The sequence below is a fragment of the Chroicocephalus ridibundus genome, chromosome 6 (genome assembly GCF_963924245.1).
Source record: "Chroicocephalus ridibundus chromosome 6, bChrRid1.1, whole genome shotgun sequence".
Classification (NCBI taxonomy): Eukaryota; Metazoa; Chordata; class Aves; order Charadriiformes; family Laridae; genus Chroicocephalus; species Chroicocephalus ridibundus.
Window position 1 is genome coordinate 40,082,632 of NC_086289.1, and position 27,172 is coordinate 40,109,803.

The 27,172-nt window shown below is 43.2% G+C and overlaps 1 protein-coding gene across 2 annotated transcripts in view; it reads right to left on the reverse strand.

Annotated features, from left to right (window-relative positions):
• PRKG1 (protein kinase cGMP-dependent 1) overlaps positions 1–27,172 on the reverse strand; it is a 530,384-nt gene that overhangs the window by 126,108 nt on the left and 377,104 nt on the right. For both annotated transcript variants that reach the window (XM_063338936.1, XM_063338937.1), the window contains exons 6-7: positions 7,182–7,259; positions 2,775–2,869 (exon numbers count right to left, since the gene is read on the reverse strand). In XM_063338936.1, coding sequence (XP_063195006.1) covers positions 2,775–2,869; positions 7,182–7,259 — 173 coding nt within the window. The remainder of the gene's footprint in view (positions 1–2,774; positions 2,870–7,181; positions 7,260–27,172) is intronic.

The window sequence follows — 27,172 nt, forward strand, 5'->3', positions numbered from 1 at the left end:
CAAACTGTTCATCTTTGGGGCTGGCCTACGGGAAACAAGATTTCTGAAGAAGAGCCTTCTCTTATATTCCTGAAGATTTGCTTTCCTGTCCTCCCTTCTCCTCCCCCTTGTTCTCTGTTAAGACCATCCACTCCAGACTAAATCATGTTCTCCATCTGATGAGATGGATGGATGGCAGCTCCAAAACCATCACCAAACCTGTTTGCAAGGGCATGTGGCGATAGGACGAGGGGCAATGGTTTAAACTAGAGCAGGGCAGGTTTAGATCAGACATTAGGAAGAAGTTCTTTACACTGAGAGTGGTGAGACACTGGCCCAGGTTGCGCAGAGAGGTGGTGGAGGCCCCATCCCTGGAGACATTCAAGGCCAGGTTGGATGAGGCTCTGAGCAACCTGATCTAGTTGAAGATGGCCCTGCTCACTGCAGGGGGGTTGGACTAGATGGCCTTTAAAGGTCCCTTCCAACCCAACACATTCTATGATTCTGTCTCTGGAAGAGCATGCTCTGGCGCAAGGATTCAGCTGTGTGAGGCCATTAAGGTAGCACACTGTAATTATTAGCTAATTTTTGTATGCGAGCCACAAAGTTGCACTGAGTTATTTTTCCTTTGCTTATTTGAATGAATTATTATTTCCCTGTTGGTTGAAATAATTACTGTAAATAGCCTTGTAAAATGTTTTCCTCCCAATTAAGAAAACACCACCAAAAAATTAAATGATTGTGAGTACACTCTAAATTATGCATTGTTGTACTGTAAATCATACAGCCGCTACCTTGGTGCCAATTAGCCAGGAAGGTAAGAGAAGAGCGTAACAGTTGGGAGCCTTGAGTATTACTGGCAGAGGATCATTTCACGACTTGTTTTGTTCCCGCCGGTGTGCAACGGGATACTGCGAAATAACGCGTGCCATCTGCTGCCAGCGCGAAAAAACAGAATAATGTATAGCGTCACCCGATGTCTGTGTCCTTATACGCACTTCTGTGAGGGAACAGAAAATATCTGTTATCTGTCCTCCCGCTGGGCAGCGCTCCACTGAATAAATGCCACGGCTATTCTTTTATATTGTCAGGACGAAACGTCTTTTAGGTGTTACTACGTCCTACACATAAGAAATCACTCCATTATTTAATAGTGTGTAATTAAGTATTGCTAAGCAAGTCCTGGTAAAGCTTTGAAAAACCAGTCAAAGATGAAAAAGTAAAGAAAAACTGTGATTTTCTCTTGAGCTCTCAGCCCTAACTGTATTTTACACGTCATAGAAACATCCTAAAGGTTTCCCAAGTTGCTGAACAGTGTTATCTTACACAGTCCTGAAAGAGACTAATTTATTAGCAATTTATCGAGAGGCTGGATGCTTCACGTTACGATATTTTCCCGCTATTTAATTTAAATCCAGCTACAGAACTACTGAGCTTATGAGCAAATTGGAGGTGTGGTACTTCGGCTATGCCGTCTCCCTAGCAAAAAAATACATATTATGCTTTCCATAATACACCCAATTATTAAGCTTCCGTTCAGTTTCAGAAGATCAAAGTTACCATGTATTGAATATTTAAATACATGCGGACAAGTATTTATTCTAAATTAACTAATCTCAGTGTGAGCCAGTTAGCCAAAAGACTGTATTTGAAACGCTGGGGAATTCTCGTCATGGTGGTGCTGTGTGTCACTAAAAGTGTTTAGGGACGCAAGGTAGGAAATCCCTTTTATTTCCCATGCCGGGTCATTTTCAAAAGATGGTTTGGTTTGGCATGCTATTGCCCGCTCTCACTATTAAAGTGGATGCCACGATGTATTTGGTACTATTTTAAAAACATACCAGCTCTACGAGTCAAGTTTCTGCGAGGCTCTTACCAAATAAAGGAAAAAAAGTGTTTCTATCTTACGTGTTAGTGGGGAGAAATTTAAAATTATAATTCATCTCCACCTTAGTATTAAAGAGGCAACCGAAATAACGACATTTATTTAATAACCATATTATTTTAGAATTAAGGGATAGATTTGCAGGGGCAAGACTTGGGTTTTGTGCTGGATATGTCTCCCTGTCTGCCAAGAAGTGACATGAAATTCAGCCTTCAAATATTCTGCCTCCTTTTTTTTTGGAAGAAGGCTGATTGAGGTGGGACTGAAGGTGTTATCACAGCACTGAAGAGAAGCCCAGTAGCTCTTCCGCACAGATAAATACCCAGGACGGGATGAGCGTTTCTCCGTTAAGATGAATGGGTGCCCCAAATTCCTGCCTAAAGCACGTGTTTTACTGTTCCTATTCTTATTCCTCCCTACGGAAATAAATTTTTATAATAATCACCTGTTGAATATGGATTCTTTTAGTTTATCCCCAAAGGAAAATGTTTATATAAACCAGATCACTCACATGCAACTCCCACCTCCACCAAAATCATATATACACAGTAAGACAATTTAAAAACAACCACCGCTGCCCTGCCTTCAGCCCCATCAAGACGACCACGATTATGCTCTTACCTTACATGAAAAATATTCCAGTTGTAAAATGTCACAACTTCTTGACCTTCAAAGGGAAGGTCAGGGAAGACAGTGCAAAGACAAACTATTTTCTGATGTCTACAAGCAAGGGAAGATCTACGTTTGGCCGCTCAACTGCAGAACACGCATCACCAAGTGACAATGCCCGACCCCAAAAGCATAAACCTACCCCTGATCTCCTTCCAAACGGCAAGAGCCCTCTCCGACGGCTGCAGAAGCCCTTAAAAAACCATCTCAACGTAAGAGCTACATCGTAAAGAGCACTTACCCTTGAAGGGCTTTTTCTCCAAACCAATCTCCCTTCCCTAGAGTACGGAGAAAGACAGGATCTTCACTGGGGGAGTCTTCACGAGTAACATTCACCTGTTGGAAAGGCAAAACCCCCAAGTGTTTAGAAAACTTCTAATTAACAAATAAAACCTGTTTGTTCAGAGAGGGATTTGTTATCTCTCGGGAAAAGCTCCGGTCCTTATCACCTCTGGGAATCACGTAATTCTCCAGAGTCCTGTACTCTTCCCTCAGCATCACCAACCAACCATCCAAGAAAACAAGCAGTTATTTTCTACTAAGGTACCTGCTACTCTTGCAAAAATGCATTAATTACGTTTTTTTGAAGTTTTTAACTCTAAACACAGAGCTGGCTGCACAAGCACAGTCATTGCCCGCATGGAGTCAGCAGCAGAAATAGGTTCCAAATATTTTTTGTGTATCAGACAAACACATGGCATAGGCTTCTGTTAGCTTTGTTCCGCATGATTTCTTCCCTTCAACTTCAGGGAAAGGAGTAACAAAAATAATCTACATTTAGTCATAATTGAAATGAAACAGTCTGGAGCACTACAGGATGAAAGATGCCTCCTCTCCCTTTTACTCTCTCTCAAATTCAGGGAGGGGATAACTCTAGCTGGGTCAAAAAGGATGTATTTTCATTGAGGTTTAAAGGAAAATACCATCTTATTTTTTATTTTCGCAGCGAAAGAGAAAAGCAGTTACTGCTGATGGAAAGCAGACTTTCTCCCCACTGTAACACCAGGGGCAGTATAACCTGGCACAAGCTGAAGTTGAAGAAGCTGGCACTGCAACAACGAGAAGATGACTTCACATCTGTGACTGATGATTTCCTACCACCGGGGGATCCTTTTTATTTTCTGAAATGATTTCAGAAGAAAAATAGTAATTGATCATCTCAGCACTCTTGGCTCTGGTTTCCCGTGCCAGCATGGGATATAAATCCCAGCTGCCATGTAATGACAAAGCGCCTGACATGCCGCTGCGTGCTGAGGATGGTGTGGCATACCAAGGATGCAAAGGACTCCATGAAAGATGAACGTTCTTGATGTAATGACCCTCTGTAAGAAATACTTCTTTCCCTTTCAGCTGTTATCAAAGGTAACTCATTCCTCTTACGGTATGAGAAGGCAGGTGAAATCCAACCCCCTGCTACCAGTGCATGGTGGGGACCACCTCTCCCAATGTTAACCATCTATAAATCTAGTTGTCCAGGCTCTGTCAACGATCAGTGGAGAGGGACAGGCACTTCGAAAGCCTGGGTTGTCCAAAATTTAAACGGGATGAGCAACTCTCTGGAGGTACCTCGAATACACGGGAAAACCTCTTATCTGCTTCTCCTTTACAGGTTGTTTAGCTTTCATCAGAGCTTTTGCACATGCAAATTCACAAAGCCAAAATCTGGGACGTCAGACACATCCTTTCAGATTTAGGGACATTCCACTTTAATTTCACTATTAAATTTGCAATTGTGGCCCGTGCTTTCTCCCATCTCTTTTACGGATGGTAGAACCAGTGGGTTTGAGACATTAACGAGCACTTCGTCTACATCACACTACATTTAACGTCTCCAGCAACTCATCAAAGATCACATGAGGGTAAGGAACACATAACGGATGAGCCAGGAAGATTTGTAGCGGATGAAAAAAAAAAAAAATTTGGCCAAACAAAGGGAAATTTAATGCAGATTTAAGCTCTTTCTCCGTGAGCTTTGCTGATCCTAAGCAATGAGTGCGAAGGGATTACGGGAGCGCGATTGCCACGTGGTGCAAAGCGATGAGCTACTTGAATAGCCACGGCACCAACGAAGAGCTCGCACAATCTGGCATTAAATTGGTGCCACACCATGGCTTTTAAAGGGAAAATGGTGTACAATGGCACGGCATGGCACGTGCCACCTCCGGGTAAAGGGAAGGTACAGGGCAGGCACGGAGCAGCAGCATTTAGCAAGCAGAAGGGACCAAGTTGTTTTCATCTGACATTATTCAAAATTATTCATCTGTATGAGTCAACAGATCTCTGCAGGCGTGGTGTTTTGACCCTACTTTTGATTTCTATTCACTTGGACTTGAGGAAACAGACTCAAATAAATAAACTAAACAAGCTCAGGAGTGGGATCAAGTGTGGTGGATGGAGTTGAGGGAGAAAAAGGTGAAAAGGATTTTGCTCCTAAAAGAACAATCCATGGAGCATGGCTGAAAGAAAACAGAGCAGAAGTCTTTCTAAGCACTTCCGAGAGAAGTGCTGGGCTCAGAAACATAAAAACCCTTCCCTGTTCACTTGACTGTCACCACAGACTCTCTGACATAAAAGGCAAGGCAGAGTTTTTACAACTAGCTCTCGCTGATAATACTCTGACACTTGCGTGATGCTGCTGAATGCAGAAAGCACACGCGAGGCCCCAGCTACATGAGCTGCAGCCAGCAGTTCTGGCTTATCAAGCTGCCGGGGTTGGGTTTTAACACCAGACATGGGACATCATGTGCCCCTGCTTCAGCAAGTCCCAGGCAGCATATGTTGATTTGTTAATTCTGTATTGCATTGCTATTTATTCCATGTTTCGCTGCTGAGGCTCTATCAATGATCTCAAAGGTCCTTTCCAACCATGAAGATTCTATGATTCTATGATTCTATTCGATCCTGGGCTGTATCCTTAGCATGGGTTAGTTCTTACATCCACTGTGTAGCTCTTACGTCCCAATACAGGCACTACAATTCAGCACCCTCCAACTCCATCCGCCTTCTATCAGCCACCGTTATCTTTTTTGCAAATCAGGAAGCTTGGAAAATTGGACATAATTCAACTGTCCCTGTGGGAATTTCTGTCAAGTCATCAGGAGCCAGCTGAGAGTCTGGGAATTTCTCACCAAGCCCATGTGCATTGCTTTATTTTAGCTCCCTTTTTCTGGCCATCAGCTATTACAGTAAGATAAAGTAGCAAAGGCCAGGGATAAAGCCAAGGAGCATCTCAAGCAGGACCACAGGGCCCTGGAGCAGTGGGTGGTTTTCTCCTCCATCCTGCAGGTGAGGTGTAAGGGCTTGAGGAGGTGCAGGTCAACAACCGGTTGCCCAGCTGGTCTCAACAACCGGGATTTGGTTTTTAAAACCAAGGGCATCTCTTTTGAAGATTGAGGACTGGCAGGAAGGGATGGAATCCACCTGACCGAGCCAACAGGCTGGCCAACATGGCAAGGAGGGCTTCAAACACTCAACAGGGAAGAGAGGCGCACCATCCCTTTATTGTTGCCCATTATAAAAGGGCAAAAAGAAAAGGGATTTGAAGTGTGCATCTTCGTTGTCCTTATTCCTGGGAGAAGAGGAAATATTAATTCTGAGTAGAGGCAAACGAAAGGGCGTGAGGGAATACCATCAGATTTCACTTTCTGCGGTCCGTGATTACCTAACTCATCTGAAAAAGACCATTTTTTTTCTTTCTGATGAAGACTGGGTCCCAGAGATAGACAGTGGAAGACGACGGTAAAAATCTAGTTTTAGTACCCAAGAGCTGGCAGCTGCCTTGGGAAACAACCCAACGGTGTGTACAACACCCACACTCTTCCTCTACAGATGCCATGGGGTTTTTGCTCCCCTAACTTACGCAAGGCCAATGTTACTATGTGCCTTGCTACAGACATCAGATCCGCGAACCAGGAGGCTGGGGTTGGCCTACTTTCAAGAATATTTATCCATTTGTATTTACTTTCAATGTATCACGTCTCATTCGCAGTGGGAAATCACTGCGTATTCCCTTGAATATCTCCCTCCTCTATGTGGAAAGAAGCCAAATGTTTCTCAAGTGTAATAGTATTAGGCCAGCTAAAAAAATAAAGTTGAATGGAAGGAAAAAACTCTATCTATAAAATCCCATCAGGATTTTATGGGAAAAGAGGTCTAAAAGCATATTTTCCCTGTGAGCAGTGGAACAAAAACTTAGACCTTTTTTCTTCCCTAAGGAGAAAGCTCAGACTTCTCTGGCTTGCTTTATTTAATTTGGAGAAGCTGAGAAGTGATAGCCATGGGAATGAAGTCTGGAAGTCAGCCTTGTAAGAGGGATACTTAGCAAAGAAAACGTTGAGTATTGTAGGGTACACTGTTAAAAAAAAATAATTGAGCTTTTTGCTCAGTTACCGAGAGACTCAACAACTGTTTTCAACCCCAAAGTGTTCACTGGGAGCACACGCGTAAACCAGCGCGAGATCTATTTTTTTTCCCCTTCAGGCCACTCTTCCCTACTGATAACGGTGCCAAGAAGTTTAATTAAATGTCAAGTGTTGCAACATTTGTGCCTCGGGGAAAGGAGAGAGAAAGCGCTGGCTGGCGCTGAATTTCCAGAGCACATCACCACCGCCGCCATCATCCCACTTGCCTGCGAAGGGTGTCAACTTACCTTTCCTTTGCTGATTATAAAGAACGTGTCCCCTCGAGCACCCTGTCGTATAATATACTCTCCGCTTTCATAATGCGTCTGTAAAAAAAAAAAAAAAAAAAAAAAATTAAGACGCACAAACAGAACCAGAGACCGTTAGTCAGCAGACAGGCTGGCAGCTGCGCGAGATAACGCTTATGGAGACATAACCCTGGACCAATTTTATCCCAGTCTGACATTGGCCGTGATTTAAAAATTGTCCTGTGTCAAGAAATATAATAATTAAAATGAAACCGTTTATGGCTTGCCCATTTTTCTTCTTACTGCGCTGGTGCCAGCTTTTGCCCAGATGAATTATCCTCATGGCCTAAATCCATTTATACTAAGTAAACCAGACAGAGGAATTTTCAACAGAGAATCTGGTACACGAAGTAAACTGCAATAATAAGTTAATAAGTCTGCTGTAAAAATATTCTTTTCCTTTTTTTTGGTTTTTTTTTTTTTTTTGCTTTTGGTATTTTTACAGCTTTGCTAGCAAGGGCTTTATTCAACAAATAATTTTTGCTCTTCTGCTGTTATAGTAGTTTAATCTGTCTTTTTTGCCATGCTTTGTGGAATATCCCTTGCTAAATTTATGTCACAGCTTATCAGTGCTTGTATCTACACTTAATAGGATAGCTTCATCCCTTGTATTACCCCATCAAAATCAATGTGCATTTATACGTCAGCAAAAAAAAATAAAAGCTGGCATGTTCTAAATAAAGACCCTGCATTCTTATTTAGTCCCCCCAAACCCCGGCATTTTCTTCAGAGATGCTCTACCCCCTGCAAACTCAACAAATATTGGTCCAACAGCAAGCGGAGGCAGGGGGAGGCCAAGACCTTCCCACCCAACAGCTTTATCTACGTCTCCTCCTGGTGAAATGACTGCTGGGTTTTTTTAATCAAGCCCCTACCGAGCGCACGGCCATGCCTGCGGGCATCAGGTCTGCCGTGCCCCAGCACCGATTTGTGACAAAACCTCCCCAAAATCATCCCTGCACTCTCTTGATATTGGAAGCTACGCTAAAGAGCAAAGCCCTGGAAAAAAATGCCAGATCTTTTAATCCCAAAGTATGTATAAACAACAGCAAGGATGGATTTGAGCTAAGACAGAGGAATTACTCAGAATCCTAGAATTTGGATGAGCTCGAGATGTTTTCTTCCAAGGGCATTTTATTGTCCTGCATTTATTTATTTATCTTTACACTCAACCTTTTTGGTGGCACTTACAGACTGATAACAGACTCCAACTTGAAAATTGGAGTCTGTTAACTTGCCACATCTGAGGAAAAAATCCTTGGGTTTGGGAGCATTGGGTATATGGGGATATTAATGAAAAGCAATTGTCTGAGGAAAAAGAAAAAGTCTCTTAGTGAACTATAATACAGAATTAATTAGCTTAGTTCTTTAAAATACACGTAGTTAGGCTGTAGGTGCTTACACCATCCTAAAAAAAAATATCTGGGTAAACAAAATCAGAACATCAAAGCTAGTAATTAGCTTTGTAATTAAAGTTATTAAAAAAAAATTAAAGTCTTAAGACTGCCCAGAAGATTTATAAATTAAAAAACGAAAGTTCTCTATAAGAATCACAAATACCGAATATTACCACATCAGTCTTCAGAAAAGGGATCAAGAAGGTGGGTCAGTAAGACTTAACTTGGGGGGTGCCCTCATTCTGAATGGGCTTCCGACAAATCAAAAAACCACAGCTTTTTCCCTGATTTCCATGTGCAAGCGTGGAAAGCGGAACAAAAAGCCTGAAGGAGACCATGGACACAAACTCGCAGAGTTTTACTTCTTACATGGGCTGTTTCTGGATAGCAGATTTAGAGGATGCATATTTTTGAGCATCCAGGTTAAGACTCCTTGAAAGGGCCTGATTTTGTAAGGTGTTGGGATTATACCTTCTTTGAGTGGGATCTTGTAGGCTCCCAAAAATCTAATGATTGAAAATACTGGTCAAAAAGTTTCCAATTTTAGTATGGGAAACCCATATTCATTAGACACATTAAACTGCTACCGCTTGTATGACTTTTAGGCAATTTTCAGCTGATGCTGCCTTACAGCTGACTCTCAACTTCTGGCCAAGTAACACATTCAACATGGCAAAACCTCCTTCCTAGAAGACCACTTCTTGGTCTTTGTCAGCAGTTACAACTGCACGGGCCACTTAGGACTAAGACTCACAGTCCTGCTGCCGTATCCAATTCCCACCCATGAGTCTCCGCAACCTTCCCACCCACAGGCTTCCACCAAAGGAGTGGAAGGAGAACAAATTTGAGTTTTGAAGGATCTGAAGCTTCCCCTTACTTTAGCATCTCTTCTCTGCTGTGTATTTTTTTTTCTTCCCTGGGCACTAGCATCGTTCAAAATACCGCAAGTCTTTCTTCCAACATTCCAAATCAGATTCCTCTAGTCCTTCCTTGAGTGCCCAATCACGCCGAGCTTTCATTTTGCTTGACCTCCTCCTCATCGACGCTTCTCTCCATGCCCTTCCTGTACTCCACATCTTCGTCTTTACATATTTCAGCCCATTTCTTTCACAGCTAATTCCAGCTGGTCTTACCGCAATCCTCCTTGCTCGAATCAACCTGTCCTTCCCCATCATCTAACAATGCTCTTCCTCTTAAATCCTCCTAACGCAAACCAACTCATCTGTGTGGTTCACCTTTCTAACTGAATTATTTCTGTCCATTTAGACTGAAAGCACTCTGCAAAGCAGGCAAAGTGCCTAAGTGCTTTCTTATGACACATGCAAATAAAAATAATTACAAGCCTCTTGCTTTTAGCTGGCCGTTTGTAAGGTAGAAATACGTCCTCAGGTACATACAGTACCATTATACAAAGTCATCTGAAGAAGCACTTTGGCAAACGTTGCCCATATTCATGGTATAGCACAGTATTCCGATTTTAGCAACACGAGCTCCATTTCATCTAGAGAAAACTAGATGAGAAAACCATCTAGAAGAACTGTATGAGGAAAATCAACCATTCCTACAGCTTTACAACAGTGCAGTGACACACGCAAAGGGATAATGTCTGAATTAAAATGACAAAAAAGAAACGCAGGAAAGCAAGCAGGTTCAATGCGTCTTTACTAGCTTTAGACTGACCCCAGCGCTTCTTCTGGGCTTGCGTTTGCAAGATTAAAATCCAATGGCTGAGCTCTAGCAAGCTGTTGGAAGCCAGGCTCTGTTGAAGGGCATCCTCTTGATGGAGAGAACAACAATTTGTTGGCGTGTTCTTAAATTCTAGCTTCAAAGCCCTGTATATAACTGCTCAAAGAATTTCCAGAATGCCTGTAAAATGGGCAATAAATATTTCTATGCCACTTTGCAGTCAGCAAATAAATACAAAAAAATATGCAACTAGTGTAATACTTGGGCTTAGAACTTCAATTTTTTTTGTTTTTACATTTCTCCCCCGAGAGAAAGGGACTCTGGAGAGAATGCTGTATTTTCAGAGGCAATACACCAAAGTTCAGTGATGAAAGCTCATTTAATATCTCAGCTAGATTTCACTGAAACCTAAGCGTCAGATAGGTTTTTGAGCGTACTTCTTAAGCCGTAGCTCCTCCAGGCCACAACAAAATTGAAGCAAAACACAGAAAATTAATTCCTAGCCGGAAGAGTTGACCAGACTGTATTAACTATTCTTACATTTTCTTTTCTCCAGCAGAAAACCGCGTGTGAAATCCAGCACAAAAACGGAACGGAGAAAACCCGAATAGAAATGTAGGCTGCAAAAATACAGCTGTACGACCTGTCAAGGTCGAGATAACTGGGCAGCAAAGCTAATAGTTACAAGGGGCTTGTGTGTGCAGGGGGAAGAAAAAAAAAAAGGGGTGGGGTGTTAATAAACTAAGGCATCAAGGTCCCAGTTTGGCATCGAAGTCTGAGCGAGTCAGCGCTCGAGAAAACAGCGATGATATAGCCGAGAAATTACTGCTGGGAATGCTCATACAGCATACACCAGCAAGTCGCAAATGTATATTTTATAAGCTTTGGCAAATAGGGATAAAGGCTCAGCTTCAATGAATTATAAATGCTACAAAATTTAGAGCATTTGTCATGCTAACCAGACTGTTGTTTTATAAAGTAACACCGAGCCCTTAAGGTACTTCTCTATGGAGCAAGAGCTGCTTTATCACCTCTTGAATGAACCCCCGGCCTCCTAATACCCCGTTTTCCTATATAATAAAAATGTTTCACTGTCTAAAAAGAGTAAGGCAAGACTATCTTCTCCTTATCAAGAATCTTCCCAGTCTAAACCAGTAAGGGGGTTGCACCCTTAGCAATGCAGGGATATCCACTGGGAAGCAGAGTGGAAGCCAAGGTTGCAACCCAAACACTCGCGTGTTTATCAGAGGATAATTGAGTGCTCCAATAATAGGTTTCTTCCTAAGAAAATAAGTAATAAAATAAAAACAGGTGACAAAAGAAAAGTCTTGTTTTTTCTCCTTTTGGCACATGCAACACATCCAAAATTAAAGGTTGAAGGTTTCCTTATAAAGAAAGTTTTAATTCTGCCATTAATATTCACGGCTTTGATTTCGGTATCTGCCCTAGACATGGTTTAACTCCTATTAAGCATTTAAATTCTTTTAAAATAAAGGTTCCAAGTCTTTCTTGTGGAGCTCACCTCCGAACTCAGAGCCGCGGCATTATATTTACAGAAAGAATGTGTCAGGCAGGAAAAAAACCCAAACAACCAAAACAGAGAAAGCTCTAATTATCTTTCTCAGGGAAAGAAGAAAAGGTCCTCAACCAAAATAGTTTAATAGGAAACAAACCCGAAATACGTATAAGCAGGAGAAAGTTATCTATGTATTACATACGCTCAAATTTCCCTTAAATTGACTTCATCAACACGGAGGACCGAGAGGAGGTGGGAAAATAAAAAAAATGAAATCAGAGAACCAGCCCAAACAGCATTTCAAAGTCCCCGGAGCGTTTCTCAGCTGCCTTAAGCCAGCCCAGCGTCAGCGGAGCCTTCCCAGCACCTCAACCAGCCCATCCTCTGAGCTCCCAACCTTTATTTCTCTATAGCTCCTTTCCCCCCGCACCTTACAAATTCTGTGTAACGCCAACTTGTCACCTCTCTGATCCCTGCCTCAGGCAACTGCCAGCTTCTGGTCTCCTTTACAGCGTTAAATAACAATTTTCAGGAGCAGGCGCACCCTTATTTTTAACAATACCTAGGATTTTTTCCAAACGTCTTTTGTGATTAACAGAAAATTAAGGCGCTGAACTAATAGGTTGGTGTTTTCTTGTTTGTTTTTTTTTAAATCTAATTGGTTCATTACAAACTAACACAGCATACTAGAAAACCTTTGCAACAAGGAGACCTGTGTAATCATCTGTTTTCCTTTATAATCCTCATTTTCTCACTGAGAACTTCAAGGGATCCTTCAGTTCAACTAAACAGCGTTGGAAAGGGTTAGATCTCACCTATGGGAGCTACGGCCCATCTGGGCAACTCTTTCCCTTCTTGCTTCTGTATCTTGTAACATCACGTGACATCAGGAAGGCTGGAGAGGATGGGTGCAAATAGCATTTTTGATGGAGCAGGAGCTCAATACATGACTTTTGAACTGAACAGAACTCAACAGAAACTTAAAAACTTTTCTAGGCTAGACCTGTAAAACTAGCATGAAGGTTTGTAGCTAGTCCATCTTGTTGGCCATCGACAAGCCAAGAGCCATCCCATTGACTGCTCTGTGCTCCTGGTACAGGCCTGTCTCAGGAAGCAGCAATGGGAAGAGGCTGTCAGAGCTCGTTTCTGACCTACCTCCAACCCCAGATCTCCAAAACGAGCTGTTGGTGATGATCTGATGATGACGACCCAAAAGGACACGCGGTCCTCTGAAAAGAGCGGCTCGCTGGCTCTGCTTCCCTGCGTGGCTGGCCAGGTAGGTCAGCAGAAAATAAAGTATCTCTCCCAAAGTGTGGGAGACCCACACGATCTTTTAGCCACCGTCACGTGTGAAGTAAATGATATCAATTTAGATTGCTACGGATCGATAAATGCTTCCGCCCTCCCATATAATGCAACAACTTGATTTAAAAGCAGTTCGGACAATGCAGACAGAATAGCAGGCTTGCATTTATCTTGATTTTATGAAAAGCAAGAAATTCAATGTCTGAAGTGGGTTCGAGCAGTGAATGCTGTATGTTGCTACCACCCTTAAGGTATCCGTTGCCATCAACGTTACCACCTTCTTCAACTACTTCAGGTTTTAATACTTAGCGTGAAAGCCTAAGCGTGTCTGGAATATAGATGAAAGTAGAAAAACATACTAAACTTACACTACTGGAATAAAACAACAGAAATTAGATTTCTTAGAAAAACGTTACTCAAGCGTAAATGAAAGTTATTTGGCGGGTCCAAGCTAGATGTAGATACAGTGAATATCCAACGTACATTGAACATACTGAAATCTGGGTATCAAACAGTCAGAGCTCTGTATTAACTGTTACCGTCACTCCAAACTACAATTTCCCCTTGGAAAAGAAGATAAAACTGAAATAAAGTTATTTAAAAAAACCAAACTGAACGCTAAACAAGGCCAGCTTCTCTGCAGCACCCAAGCCAGATTTTAATCCAATGCATGTACTACTTTGCGTCTAAATGTTTTAAGTTAAAACAGAGAAGCCCGAAATCTTTCACAAAATATCTTCTCCAAGCGAAATTAACACAAGTCCTGGAAGCTCTTGCCCCATCAGCACAACGTGTGCCTCTCTCCTGGAGATCCCCAGTTTGCCCAGTAACAGCAGTTTCTATAAAAATCTTTCCCGCCGCTCTGCCCCACCGCCTTCTGTTGCCAATTTTACTTAAAGCTAAGAAAAAATCCTAATGCCAAGGGGGAAAAAATGTTTACTCAGTGGGTCTGACATGGTAAGACACTGATAAGCCTCCCTGATGTATCCCACAGGAGAACTACAGAGGTGCAGAGCATCCCATGAGCAAGTCGGATGATGCTTTAAAAAAAGTAATTATCCTGCTTTATGAAATCCTCTGTCCTGTGCAGAATGCCAAAGGGACACCCCAGCCTTAAGTGAAGAAACACCCATGGAATTAAAGCTCTCGAGAAGTAATTGGATTTTTATGAGACCAACCTTGCATTGAATCCTGACAAAATTAGAAACAGCGAGGCATTAACTGCCAACAACAAACAGCATCGAATTTTGACAATAACTGCTTTTTTAAGTCACTGCGCTCCCTGAGACCAAAACCACAAGTCCTCACCAACCAAAACCTCCCACTGATACAACACCCAAATGAATGGGCTTGTCTGAGCCCATCTTGTACCCCCATCTGGTACAAACCAGATCGGGTGCTCTCAGCAAGGACTCGATAGCATCTCTCACAGAAAAGTTATTTGCACAATTAATTTCTTCCACTAACCATTACACAAGTGCAGCATCACACACAGCGTTTGGCTTTCTCCTTCTTTTTTTCCTTTGTTTGCAAGGGTGATATCGTGGCTAGAACGAGATGTGGGTGTTTGAAACGTGAATTTCTGCACCTCGTTCTTCCCAGAGAGGTTTCTATCACAACCCTCCATTATGCACGGAAACGATTTGCAGCTCATAAACTCACAGTATTCCACTAATTGGAGGAAAAACCACCTTTCTTCCTTCCCAACACTACACCCAAAGAGCCAAAACTTTGGTGGGAACAGTCAAAGCAGAGCAGCTTAGATGGGCACCCCTCCAAGGGTGGCCAGACACATATGCAACATCTGGGCACTGTGCAGGATCTAGCCTTGGGCCACCATCATCTGTGCCAACCACATGAGCTTCAGACGCCTTGCCCTGCTTACAGCACTCCTCGTGGGCCACCACGTTGCGATGAAGTCCTCCTCCACAGCATGTGAGGGGACCACCTCACCCACCACGCAGGGAACACATGAACTTTGCAACTGTGCAGACACCCGTCTTTGGCTGAAGGCTCCGGTCCACCAACCTTACTTTGTCAGTCACCGACTTCAATTGAAGCTTCTGTTCCCAACCGCCATCAAAAACTGAGAAGCTTTTAATGCCCGACCAAGTGTTGACACAGGCTTCATGGAGAAACCTCGATGCTGGAGACCAACCCAATGGTTAAACTTGAGAAAACATCATTTTCCCTCCAGCTGGATGCCTTTGACTGCTGTGTTTATACTGAGAACGTTTGGAAAAAGGTGGAAAATAGATGTTTGTGTGTGGAGCGCTACGTAACCCACGTCAGCTGTGGCGCCGAGAGGCCAAAACCCTGCCAAAGGTCGCATCAGGGGAGAAGAAACACAAAGGTAGCTTTGAAATGAGGAGTTTCACTCCCTGCAGCCAGGTTCACACCACATAAACCAGTGAGGGTAACACGAGTTTGATGACAGTGCTCAATGTGTAATCCATCTCCCCCAAGGTGTATTCCTTTTTAAAAAAAAAAACCCAAACATCTAAATATGTTATTTTGCTGGCGGTTTAAAAAAAAAACATTCACAGAACCATCAGCAAAACTCCAAACATAAGCAGCTTTCAAAATACTTTTGTTTCTGTTCTGGCCTTTCTGCCTTAAATGTTTTTTTCAAGTCTGAAATGACAATGTTAATGCTAACAAAACAGAATTAAAAAAAAATAAAAATGTTTATCTGCTGAAAAATGCTGCAAAACCAAGCAGGTTAATACCAGTCTTCTGGAACGACTTCCTTAGGAATCATAAGACTTTGTTTCCCTGGTTTTACTACATAACTCCTGTGAATTATCTAAAAATGCTGCTCCTTGAAATAGCCAAAGGGCAAAATTATCACATTGTGGTCCCCTGCTTATGTATCCCGTGAATCAAAGCGCAGCGGGTGGGGCTGATTTTTGACACTCAAGATGTCTCAGTACCCCTCCAAACAGCACCTCAACTAAAGTTTACTGAGTGGGAAATTAAAATACGAGAAGGACGCAGTCTTGATGGGAATCAAGGGTTAACTCAGGCCTTTTGATTCAACGTCATTCTGGAGCACGGGGTTGGGAAAGCGGATGAGGAAGGATAAACCCAACAGATCGGGGATGCTGCTGAGCGGCTTGTCCCATGTCCACCTGCCACCATACACTGGGCAACAAAGAAGCGCAGACTGGCCCAAGGTGGGGTATCCCAGCAGGAATTAGTACACCTCCACCATCCCAAATGGTTGTGAACCTCAGCTGGAAACCCGGGGATGACCCTACAGCAGCGTGGGACACCAAACCCCTATTTCAGATTCAGCTGGCTCTAACTGAGCGGCAGTCTTCTGCAGGGAATTTTTCTTTTTCTCACTAATGGATTACAAATCCACTCTTCCTTCTTAAAAATCAAGCTATTTGAATATATATTTTGAAGTCGAAGCTGTTTTGTATGAAAGCTGTGGCCTTGGAAAAGCCTTGTGGCAAACATTTTACTTGTACTGCACTGATTCACTGCGGCTTCTTAATGGACTGCGACAGCAATGAGAAAACAACACCCTCCTGGGCACGTTTTGGACAGTCGGGGTGTCTTCTCCAATTGTGGCGTGTTCCACAGTTTCCAGGTTGCTTCTGATTCCCACACAAGCGTCCCCTAAACAGCAATAGTCTTAATGCACCTAAAGGGACTATTTACGCGTGGACGTTCAAGTCCAGCATACGGAATAATACAAATCACTCCAAATGGTGGGTTTATCCGTCCTCGACGGAGGTTGTCTTCGCATCCTCCTGAGGTAGGAGGTGAGGATCTGGTAACAAAACAAGCTACAAATCCAACAAGAAGGAGCAAGCAGTATGCTAAAAAATGCCTTTTCCTTAGACTGAAAAAACCCAGCTGGTGGCACACCTCCTAACATCAAGACATAACACGTGCTTATGAGAAGTCGGTCACAATGATTTCTCCAGATTAAAGGAATATAACAGGATGTACGGGAGCAGCCAAAGAGGTATTTTCAACAACCGCTCTGTTGTTGAATACAACAACAAATACAACTTGCAAACGCAAGTACAGCCTACACCGACTCCACTGGGTGCAAAACACAATGAATAAAACAGCAGTCCTACATCAGTCCTTCGTCATTTCTGAAACGTAAAGCTGCGTTAAACGTTCCTAATATGAAGTTCTTTGGTTAAATGATTGCTTTAATTTCCTGTTTGTTACTTTGGGGATTTGGCACTACTGTTCCATTAATCTGAATTTCACTGTTTTGTGTAGAGAGCCAGCAGGGAGGGGAGCATGCGACACGGATAGGGATAGAGCTGGGGCTGGTACCCTCCTTCTCTTCCCTTTTTCCCAAAACCTCCTCCGATTTCTCAAAACCTCCTCCAATTTCAGTGTCCCAAAGACATACAAGATATCCAAGAATTGAGCTGGAACCAGTCCTCTCCCAGATGAGCTGCTGGGTGGTACCCACCAACACAGCTGGGGACAAGGTGAGATAGGTGACGGAAGCGATAATAAAAACTGAAGTTGTGGGAGAGAGTATCTCCAGTGACTCAACATACTCAGCTTAGAGCAAAAGACAGTCTCCAAACTGTGATTTTTCCAACTCTGACGACTCCTTAGGTGAAACTGCGAGTCCTGAAACACAGGCTGAATTTTGGCCATGAATTCCAGACTTTTGCATTGACCTGTAAATATGACATTACAGTTGTGATCATTCAGGAGCTTCCCGAAGGCTACCTTCTCACGTGGATAGCAGCGGCAGCACCATCTCTCTGGTATTTACATGACCCAGAGGGCACAGCTGATCAGTTCTGTTTCTTTTACGCCATAAAAGTTAAGGTCATAACACCAGAATCACGGAATTGCCTCAGTTGGAAGGGACCTTTCAAATCATGAAGTCCAACCATCAACCTAACTCCGACAAAAACCACCGCTACACTATCTCTCTAAGCACCACATCTACCCATCTTTTAAATACCTCCAGGGATGGTCATTCCACCACTTCCCTGGGCAGCCTGTTCCAATGCTTGATAACCCTTTCAGTATAAAAATTTTTCCTCATATCCAATCTAAACCTCCCCTGGCACAACGTGACGCCATTTCCTCTTGTCCTATCGCCTGGTACTTGGGAGAAGAGACCGACTCAACATCCAACCTTTAACACAACTCTCCTCGTGGTAATAAACAGTGCATAAATAGGACCACTTGTCACTTTTCTGAGATACGTACTTAAACAAAATTTATTAGGTTTGACACCACAGAAAGACGTCTCATCAAAGCAGTCCCCTAAACCAAGCGATACTAAGGAAAAGGGCATGAAGTAGTGATAAACTTCAGTGGTATCGTCTTCTAGTCATGAAAATCACAACATTGTCTTTTCCACTCTGATTTTATCATCTTTCTTCTAGATTCCACTGGATTTCAACCCAGTGCTCATCAAGTGCAATTTTCAGGGATACATAAAAGGCAACACAGAGCATAAGGGACCATATCTGGCAAATGCTGGCCCAGGTTTCTGCACTCAAAAGGGAAGACACGTGCACCAGATGGAAGGAGCTTTTGGCCCTTTCCTTTTCCCACTCCTGAGCATGTTCCTCCCCACCCAAGGCGGTGGGCGGCACCGTTACAGGAGGAAACACCTTTTCTGTGCTCCCCACGCCGTTTTCACCTTCTACTGGGGCTTCTTCTCTCTTTTGTACTCCTTGAAAGTCAGCAAAGAGTCCTGTGGTGAAAGAAGGCTCCTCTGTCCCCTCCCATATAATCATGAGGTCTGCTCAACTCTTCCCTTATTGGAACCTTCTGATCTGACGTGACTATAAAAATTCCTCGGGCAGGAGGCAAGTCCTGCTGTCACCTTCAAGTTGCTTTCCCAGCACACCCTCAAAACCAACAGTTCTGAGCAAACCCAAGCATGTTCAGAGACTCCTGAATGCCCACGGGGCTGGCTGAATAGTAGAGCTGTCCTGAGCAGAGGAAGATTTGTTGAGCTTCAAAGATTTATATACAGTCGCTTCTAAAACTAGACGATCTTGCAGAATATCAAGCAGATGATAAGACGTCTACAGAAAGTGAGCCAGGACAACTTGGACTGGATGAGTCCATTAAGGTTTGCAATGAAGGCCTGAAATACAATTTTGATTCCTAAATGCACCATGCACTTATAAGGGAGAAAGAGGAGGAAAGAGAATCTAAAAAATGCATTATTTAGTTTAATGCATCGTTGGTAAAGAAATTTCCTGCCTTAATTTTCTCTGAAAGTAGATACAAAGCATTAGAAACCACATTTTAACTCTGGCTCCATCCCCACTGTTAGTGTAATGCAGTCTGACAACCGCTTTTGGAGAGCAATCAGGCTTCCTAAGCTGCAAACAGCCTGGGAGGCGACCACCTCTCAGCTACACTTTCTCTGCGGTGCCGCGACAAACATCTGTTTCTCTGTTTCTGCCTGGAAAACAGACCGAGTCGCAAAACACTGTCACCAGCAGGGGCAGGGGCCACTGCCGTCCTGACCCCTGAGCCTGACACTCCCTGCTGCCCTCCCAGGTCAATGACAACCTCCTTGAGTGGGAGCACGTAGGGCAGAGGTCCAAGAGATGCCCAAGCTCTTGCCTGCGGCCCAACATCCTTTTATAAAGGAAACATGCAGGAATACAGTGGAAGCTCTGAAGTGTTAATTTTTGGAGGCATAGCCATTGAAAGCTGGTTATCTACCTGCTACATAACGAAGACTGACACGAGAAGAGGAGAAAGAGGTGACAAAGTAGGTGACTGGGCCAAAAGGAGGACTGAAAACCCTGATGCTCTTGGAGAAAGACCACATGTAAAGATGCTCAAAACGGGCAAAAGGAAGGATGAGGGGATTGGGGAAGGAAGCTCAGCCCAGCCACCACACTTTTATTTGGTATCACAAGAAGCCACCAGAAGAGACCAACTACAGAAGTGCTGCCAGTGGGGGAGAACTTCATTTCCTTACGTGCAAAGAAACAGGAAAAGAGAAATAAAAGTAGCTTAATGGGCAGGACGATCTTCTGAGAAAACAGGAATTTCAGAAGAATGAGAGAGGGAGGAAGGAGAAGATGCTGAAAAGGCTGGAAAGTTCAATGGGATACAGGCGGGGATGAAGAGGATAAAAGGCCAAGGCAAACCTGAAAGACAAAGAGGGAGAGCTCAAGCAGAGGTAGCTCAAGGATTAAGAGAGCAGAGAGGTGGTACAGGTGGGTGAGAGCAGCACACTGGGACAGACTAAGGAAAAAAGGGAGAAGAGCTTCAGCAAAGAAGGTTGCTCAGGAAGAGGAGAGAGGAACCAATATGGAAAAACCGGGATTTATTCCCATGAGAGATGATGGTGATAACGAAAGACAGCAAATCAGTTGGGTGAAGCTGATAGCAGTATTAGGCCACAGATCAACCCGTCAATGAACTGGAGTAGAAAACTCAATGCTTTGCTTGCCAGCTAAAATAATCACCGATTCACAGATAATCAACATGCATTGCGGAGAATTAGCTAAGCGATAAGCAATTAGAAAAAGGATACCTGGGCAACAGGACGGAATTAATCAATCAGTTACCCCAATCAAAAATTAGCAAACAGTAAAATTCAGTAAAAAAAATATATAAGTCATTATATAGCAAGTTGCACAGAGTCAATACTGACTCTGGGGGGAAAAAAAAAAAGTTGCCGCCAATTGGAAATTTTAAGTATTAATGTGAGAAAAAAGTGCGCACGGCCATGACCAGTTACACACACCTAATTTCAAGTATCAGCTTGAAATCTCTACCTGAACAACCCCCAACCCATGACATTTCCAGCCAACTTTGAACATTAACACCTCGCTGTGACACAGATCGCTTCCTTTCAACGGATTGTTGAAACAGGCAGGGAAAGGGACTTTGCTCTGTAAAAACAGAGATCAGTCTCCCTCAGCACCTCGACTTTTACACCTTTGTTTTGAGGAAATACAACCAGAAACGGTATCATACTACATCACTGCACCACAAAATTTCTCTCCAATCGCAAGCAACTTAAATACGTGGCGTTTTAATTAAATTTCATTGAAATGCAAGAAAAGTAGCTGCTCTTCTCTCCTTCTTTCCTGAATAGCTCTGATTTGGTTTTCTCTTTATAATGGAAGAATGTGCGTGGAACACTAATTTTCCTCCATAAATCCAAAGACCGGTTCCACAACTATTAAAATGGCAATCAATCCCTTCCAAAAATGAAATTGGAAGTAAACAATGCAAATCAACTCGGATATTTTTTCTTAATTTGCTCCAAATTTTGTATGCTTATTCAGACAAGTTATTTGCACTGCCATGAGGATCCAAACCAATTTTCTAATCTATCATGAGGAATAAAAAAAAAGCATATTAATTGAATATATTCAGCCACTCTTCAAGCAAACTGCGACGAAATGTATTTTCTTTTTGTGGTCTGAATCAAAGAGGAGACTCTTTCCACCATACGCAAATGCACTTCTCTAAATTGTTCCTAGAAACAGACTTTACTGGCAGCAAAATTGTGAAAAGCATTCGGTTTACTCAGTCTCTAGAGAGTTCCCCCGAACCAGGAGATTTGCCCAATTCAAACACCTGAATTCACCACTTGCTTCCAGTTTGGCAACTTCTTTAGGGGTTTGTGTCGGTGACAACCAGTTCTGACCTAACACGCGACTCTTGCAGCACCAAATTAATTAAATGCTATCACAGCTTATACTCCCTTTTATACCTCTACGGATTTTGGCTGTTGCTAGAAAATATTCTCCTTTTCCCTCTATTTCTCTCATTAACTGCACAAAGAGGGGAAAAAAAAACCCAACCCAAAAAAGCAGAGTTTTATCAGGCAGCACGCATGCAAACTCAGACAGCACTCCCAGTCTGCCAAAAGCACTCTGGATTACAAGGAATTTTGGAAGTGAACTACGCTGGAGCAACCCAGATAAAACGTTTGCCTGAAATACATTTATTAAAGCCAACAAGTTTTGCTTTAATAACTCATTTTACTCTTAAGTGTGCACTGAAATGGGAAACTTTCCTATGAAGCTGTTACAAAGAAAATTTTACCGGACATTTCTGCTGCCTACAACTTATTCCAGACTTTCGTGCAACTAGTAACAAAACATGAAGCTATAAGGAAAAAAATAAATTAAAAAATCAAATAACGAATTCAGAACATGGTAAAAGTTTAGATTACTAAAAGGTAAAGCCTGGGAAGAATTAACCCTGAAACAGTAACACATTCACCGACCTCTCACGCAATGATTAGACATGTAAATATTTGACTGCCTGCATCTACCGTGCGCTTAAAAGCAGCTTTTGCTGAGTCTATCTTAAGATCAGTCCTGAAAAGAAAACCAGATCAACACTGGGAAAGGCAATCTAGGTCAGATTTTTGGCACAAGACGCAGCGCTGCCAACGGACAGCTGACTATTTCCTTACCGGGCAAGGACAGTGCATCGATCCTGAGCTTACTTCGCTAGGATTTATTTATTTTTGAACTCCAAAGCACAGAGAATTCTATCTGGTATGGCTTTGTCTGTGAGGGATTTGGGAAATTACAATTTGGATTTAAAAGCGACAGGCACGGGATCGAGTCTGACTGCAACAGAGATGGGATCGCCCATCACCACAGCTAACAAACCCCACTCCTGCATGGCCAAGGAAAACCTTCTCCCTGGTAAAAGACTGGCATAAACCTATGTGCTGGTAACAGCCCTGGTATTTACATTTCCCAGTCTCTTACAGCGGATAGAAATCAGAAGGGAGGGGAGGAGGAGAGCACATCTGTTCCACTGATGCCCCGATTTAGGACATCAGCATTTTCCACTGCAGCGGTATCACAAGTTTTCCCAGCAATGAGCTATTTTTGCACTTGTCTTCTCTCCGGATTACTGATATAGTCAGTTATTTTCCTTTTATATTAATTTTGAGATACTTCAGAACCCTTTTTCTTTTTCTTTTTCTTTTTCTTTTTTTTTTTTAACTTTAGCACAAGTTGTAATGTTGAAAGGAGGAAGAGCATCTGAAGGACCTGGATCTCCAGCAAGAGATCCCTTCTTGCCTGTTTTCCAATGACTTGCAGCTGAGAACCAAAGACAAACTTGGTTGATCCCAAGAAGCCCGTGGCCAAGCGGGGAGCCGAGTTCCAGCCCTTCCCAACCTATAGCTGCCTTTTGGGGGAATTCTTCCCCCTTTCTGGGGATACCCAAAGACGCAGCAAACGGTGCTGAGGTCAAGCAACCCCCTGACACCCCAGCTGTGCGTTGTGGGACCCAAGTGGGGCAAATCCAAGGATGAACACTGAAGCAGCCTCTCCGTGCTATGGCCCCTGAGCATATGGCAGCGTGACAGCAGCTAATATTTCATTTCTGATGCTAGGCATCTGTTACCGAAGCTGCCCACTGCTGACAGAGCATCAAATGACTGGAGGAGGGGATCAAAGTGCTCTTAGTGCGTCTAGCAGGAGGCTTTGGGGAGATGCTGCCCGACCCGGCGCGCTCTGACCCTTTCACCTCCCATCTGGTGGGGAACGCCAGCGGCGGCGAGCATTGCGCCCCTGCAAAGCTGGGTTTGCTTCTTGCCCCCAGCGCATCTCTGAGGTCTGACCACAACATAATCTTATGTAGAAAAGCGTCTTTGGAAAAAAACAGCAGACTTCTTCACCGTCACCCATGTTTGCAAAACCTTCCTCTTTTTTACAATGAGAACAGCATTAGTTTTCTTGCCATGCCAGCAAGTTAGGTCTGGGTATTTTTTAGTATTTCCGCTTGATCGAAAGAACTGACCTGAGGTGACTTTCAATGGTGCAAAGAAAACCTGCAAATCCCCCCTGGAGTTCTTGGTGGGCACGTACAAAGGACCAGGCTTTGCCTTCACCTTTCCAAACCCCTCACCAGCGAGGGAGACACAGCAATGAAGGAGAGGCCACCGCAGGATTAAACCACGTCAGTCCCAGTTCCTTCTGCTGTATCTTTCTTAGGCTATGGGCTACGCTGGCAATCCAGGTTGCCTAAACAGCTGCTTAAAATTGTACTAAAGAGTTTACGAATCTGGATTCCACTCCAAGGTCAGAAAGATCAGGTAAAAGACACCTTGCCGTATCCTACAGCACTATTGCATTACACGCAGTCCAAATGATAGGTGTCTCTATTCCGTTTGTATTTTAAGTCCTCAGAGAAACATACATTTTCAGATCCAAGTGTGCATTTTAGAGGCTAATTTCTCTGCTTTCTTGCTCAGTTTCTATACATTTTGATCACAAGACTTTTCTGATGAAAGCCCACACCTTGATTTCATTCTAGATACCCGCTGTCAATGCCAACTGCCCCGGCACCGGTGCTACCTCAAGGATCAGCAGGTTATGCAGCCCAGCCCAGTCTAACCCTTCCTTCAAGGTAAAAATAGATGGGGATGCTCCAAAAAAAGGTACTGAAGGCAGATCTGTTACAGGAATGCTGTACGAAAAGGTTCACCCCTAAGCTGAATTATACAACTTTCGGTGTCCTCTTGTGACAACGTTTTGAGATGATGAGTTTCATTCCTGTTCTACTACTACAGGGTCTGAAGCCATATACCCAAAAACTTATGTATGACCCCCAAATACAGTCCCATGCTCTTATTTACATAATCCCTGAAGACGTCAAATGAGAGTCAGAAGTTCCAAGCTGTGGAACTCCCTGGAAGCGCTGAAGATCAGGAACATGGTTTTGAATGCCTTACCTTTTCAGGGTCAGAAGGAACCACTCGAAGCAGCTAATCCTCAGAAACACATAAAGCCAAAACCCAACCCCCCCTCATCTAACCTGACAATGCATATATAGTCAAACCAAAAAGCTTCTCCTCCAGAAAGATGTCCCGTTTCCACCGGAAGGCAGCACAGGAAGGGGATTTAGCCATTATCAAGGACTCTGTCTCCGTGGCTGATAAATTTATTGTATCAGCAGGTAGCCCCGCCATCACCCATCACCGCTTCTGGCCTTGCGTCCCCTCGCAAGCCCCATCTGGCAGACAGCATCTGACAGAGGTAAGAAATCCTACTCTGAGAAGCTCCACGGGAAATTCCCCATTAAGAAGGACAGAAAGCCACAAGGTATTAAAAATGTAAATAAGAAAACTTATCTCAAATGGTGTTTTGCTGCATTCTGCACACTATGGAAATAAGGCCATTTCAATTTTACCACATCAGTAACTCCGTTTCTAATGCCTTCTCCCTTCCTCCAGTCACTTAGTCTTGTCGTTATCTATTAAGATATCCAACGCCCGCTATTTCATGGATTAAGGATGAACTGGCTTTCTGCTATCCTAAAGACGCTTTTCAATTACTATTATTACAACTCCAAGATACTGCAAATACCGCACCAATAGCGAGAAATAAGAAGTTACTTCAAATATATCCCCAAGACCTTAATTGAATGTTTAATAATATACAGGCAGAAAAACGAAAGCTACTCAAGTGAGTTTGAGCAAGTTTATTTCCCAGGGAAAACAAACTGCCGGAAAAAAGAAGTATGTGCCAGGCAGGGTATATTTTGAGAAGCCACCAAAGACCGGAGAAGGGAAGAGGAGCTCCCCATTTTAATGCTTGATCTTTTGCCTAGTACAAAGCTGGGACTTAATGACTGGCTCCACTGCTAGAGGCTCTTCTTCACCTGGTGCAGGCATCATAGAATGTGTTGGGTGTGAAGGGACCTCTAAAGGCCATCTAGTCCAACCCCCCTGCAGTCAGCAGGGACATCTTCAACTAGATCAGGTTGCTCAGAGCCTCATCCAGCCTGGCCATGAATGTCTCCAGGGATGGGGCCTCCACCACCTCTCTGGGCAACCTGGGCCAGTGTCTCACCACCTTTCAGTGTAAAGAACTTCTTCCTAATGTCTGATCTAAACCTGCCCTGCTCTAGTTTAAAACCATTGCCCCTCGTCCTATCACTACACGGAAGGAAGACTCAAAGCTTGATGTCCTGGTGTAGAGCAATCAAAGCTTGGTGGCCATTCCTTGGGTGGCCACAGGTGTCTCCATGACCGCATTTACCATTCTCTTCATTATTCCTAATTAATCCCTGGCATGACTTCCTCCCAAGTCTACAGCCTGCAAGCCAGCCTTGTTCAAAGTGCCAGTAGGTGTCACTGTGGGCAATGGTATAAGAGAAACCAGCAGAATAAAGTTTGAATCAAAGGCAAAACACCCATCAAGTTAATTAATATTTGCTTTTTAATATAATTGCTAATTATATTTTTCTGCTTTTACAGATAAAAGTGCATTGTCTGTGCCTCACAGATATACGGTGCTTCATTAGAAACAATTCACTTTTTCTGCTTCAGACCATTCAGGGTTAGAGACTGCAAATCACGGAATATTTTCAAGTAAGCGCAAGGCTGGATTTTGGTTCTTTGGTTCATTGCCACCAAAATCAGTCTGTATATGTATGTATGTATGTATTCATCTAACTAGTGATAACGTGGGTTAAAATTGGGGAGTTTTGGAAACCGCTATTAAAATAAACTCGCAGAAGGAGATGCTCAGTGCATCAGAGACACGCACGCTCTCCCTCCAGGCTGCCCATGAAGCCCCTGTGCCTCCACAAAGCCTGCGCATCACCAGGGAGATCCATCCCGGAAATCATTAGGTGGCTGAGAGAGCTCAGGCTGTCAGAAAAGTTTCTTTTTAATTCTGGCGTCGGGCCCCCGGCGACGCTCCATGCCAACCAGGCTGCTAGTCCTGAGCTTAGGTGGGTGATGCAGGAGGAAGAGGGACTATTGCCAACATTCATGTGTTGTTTTTTTTTTTCACAGATACAGTTCTTTAACTTTTGTATTATCTTAAAATCAGTAGCCAAAGTATCATCATCATCATAATTATTATTATTATTATTATTATTATTATTTAAAAAGGGATCATTTGCTATACGATTCTGTACCCTGCCCATCACTTTGGAGCAAGGAGGTGCCATACCTTGCTGCTGATACGTTACTAGAAACAAGTGGACTTTTTTAGAAGAGTATTTCTTACCTAAAGTCTGATTTTCTAGTTCAATTTTCAACTTACTCGGATAGA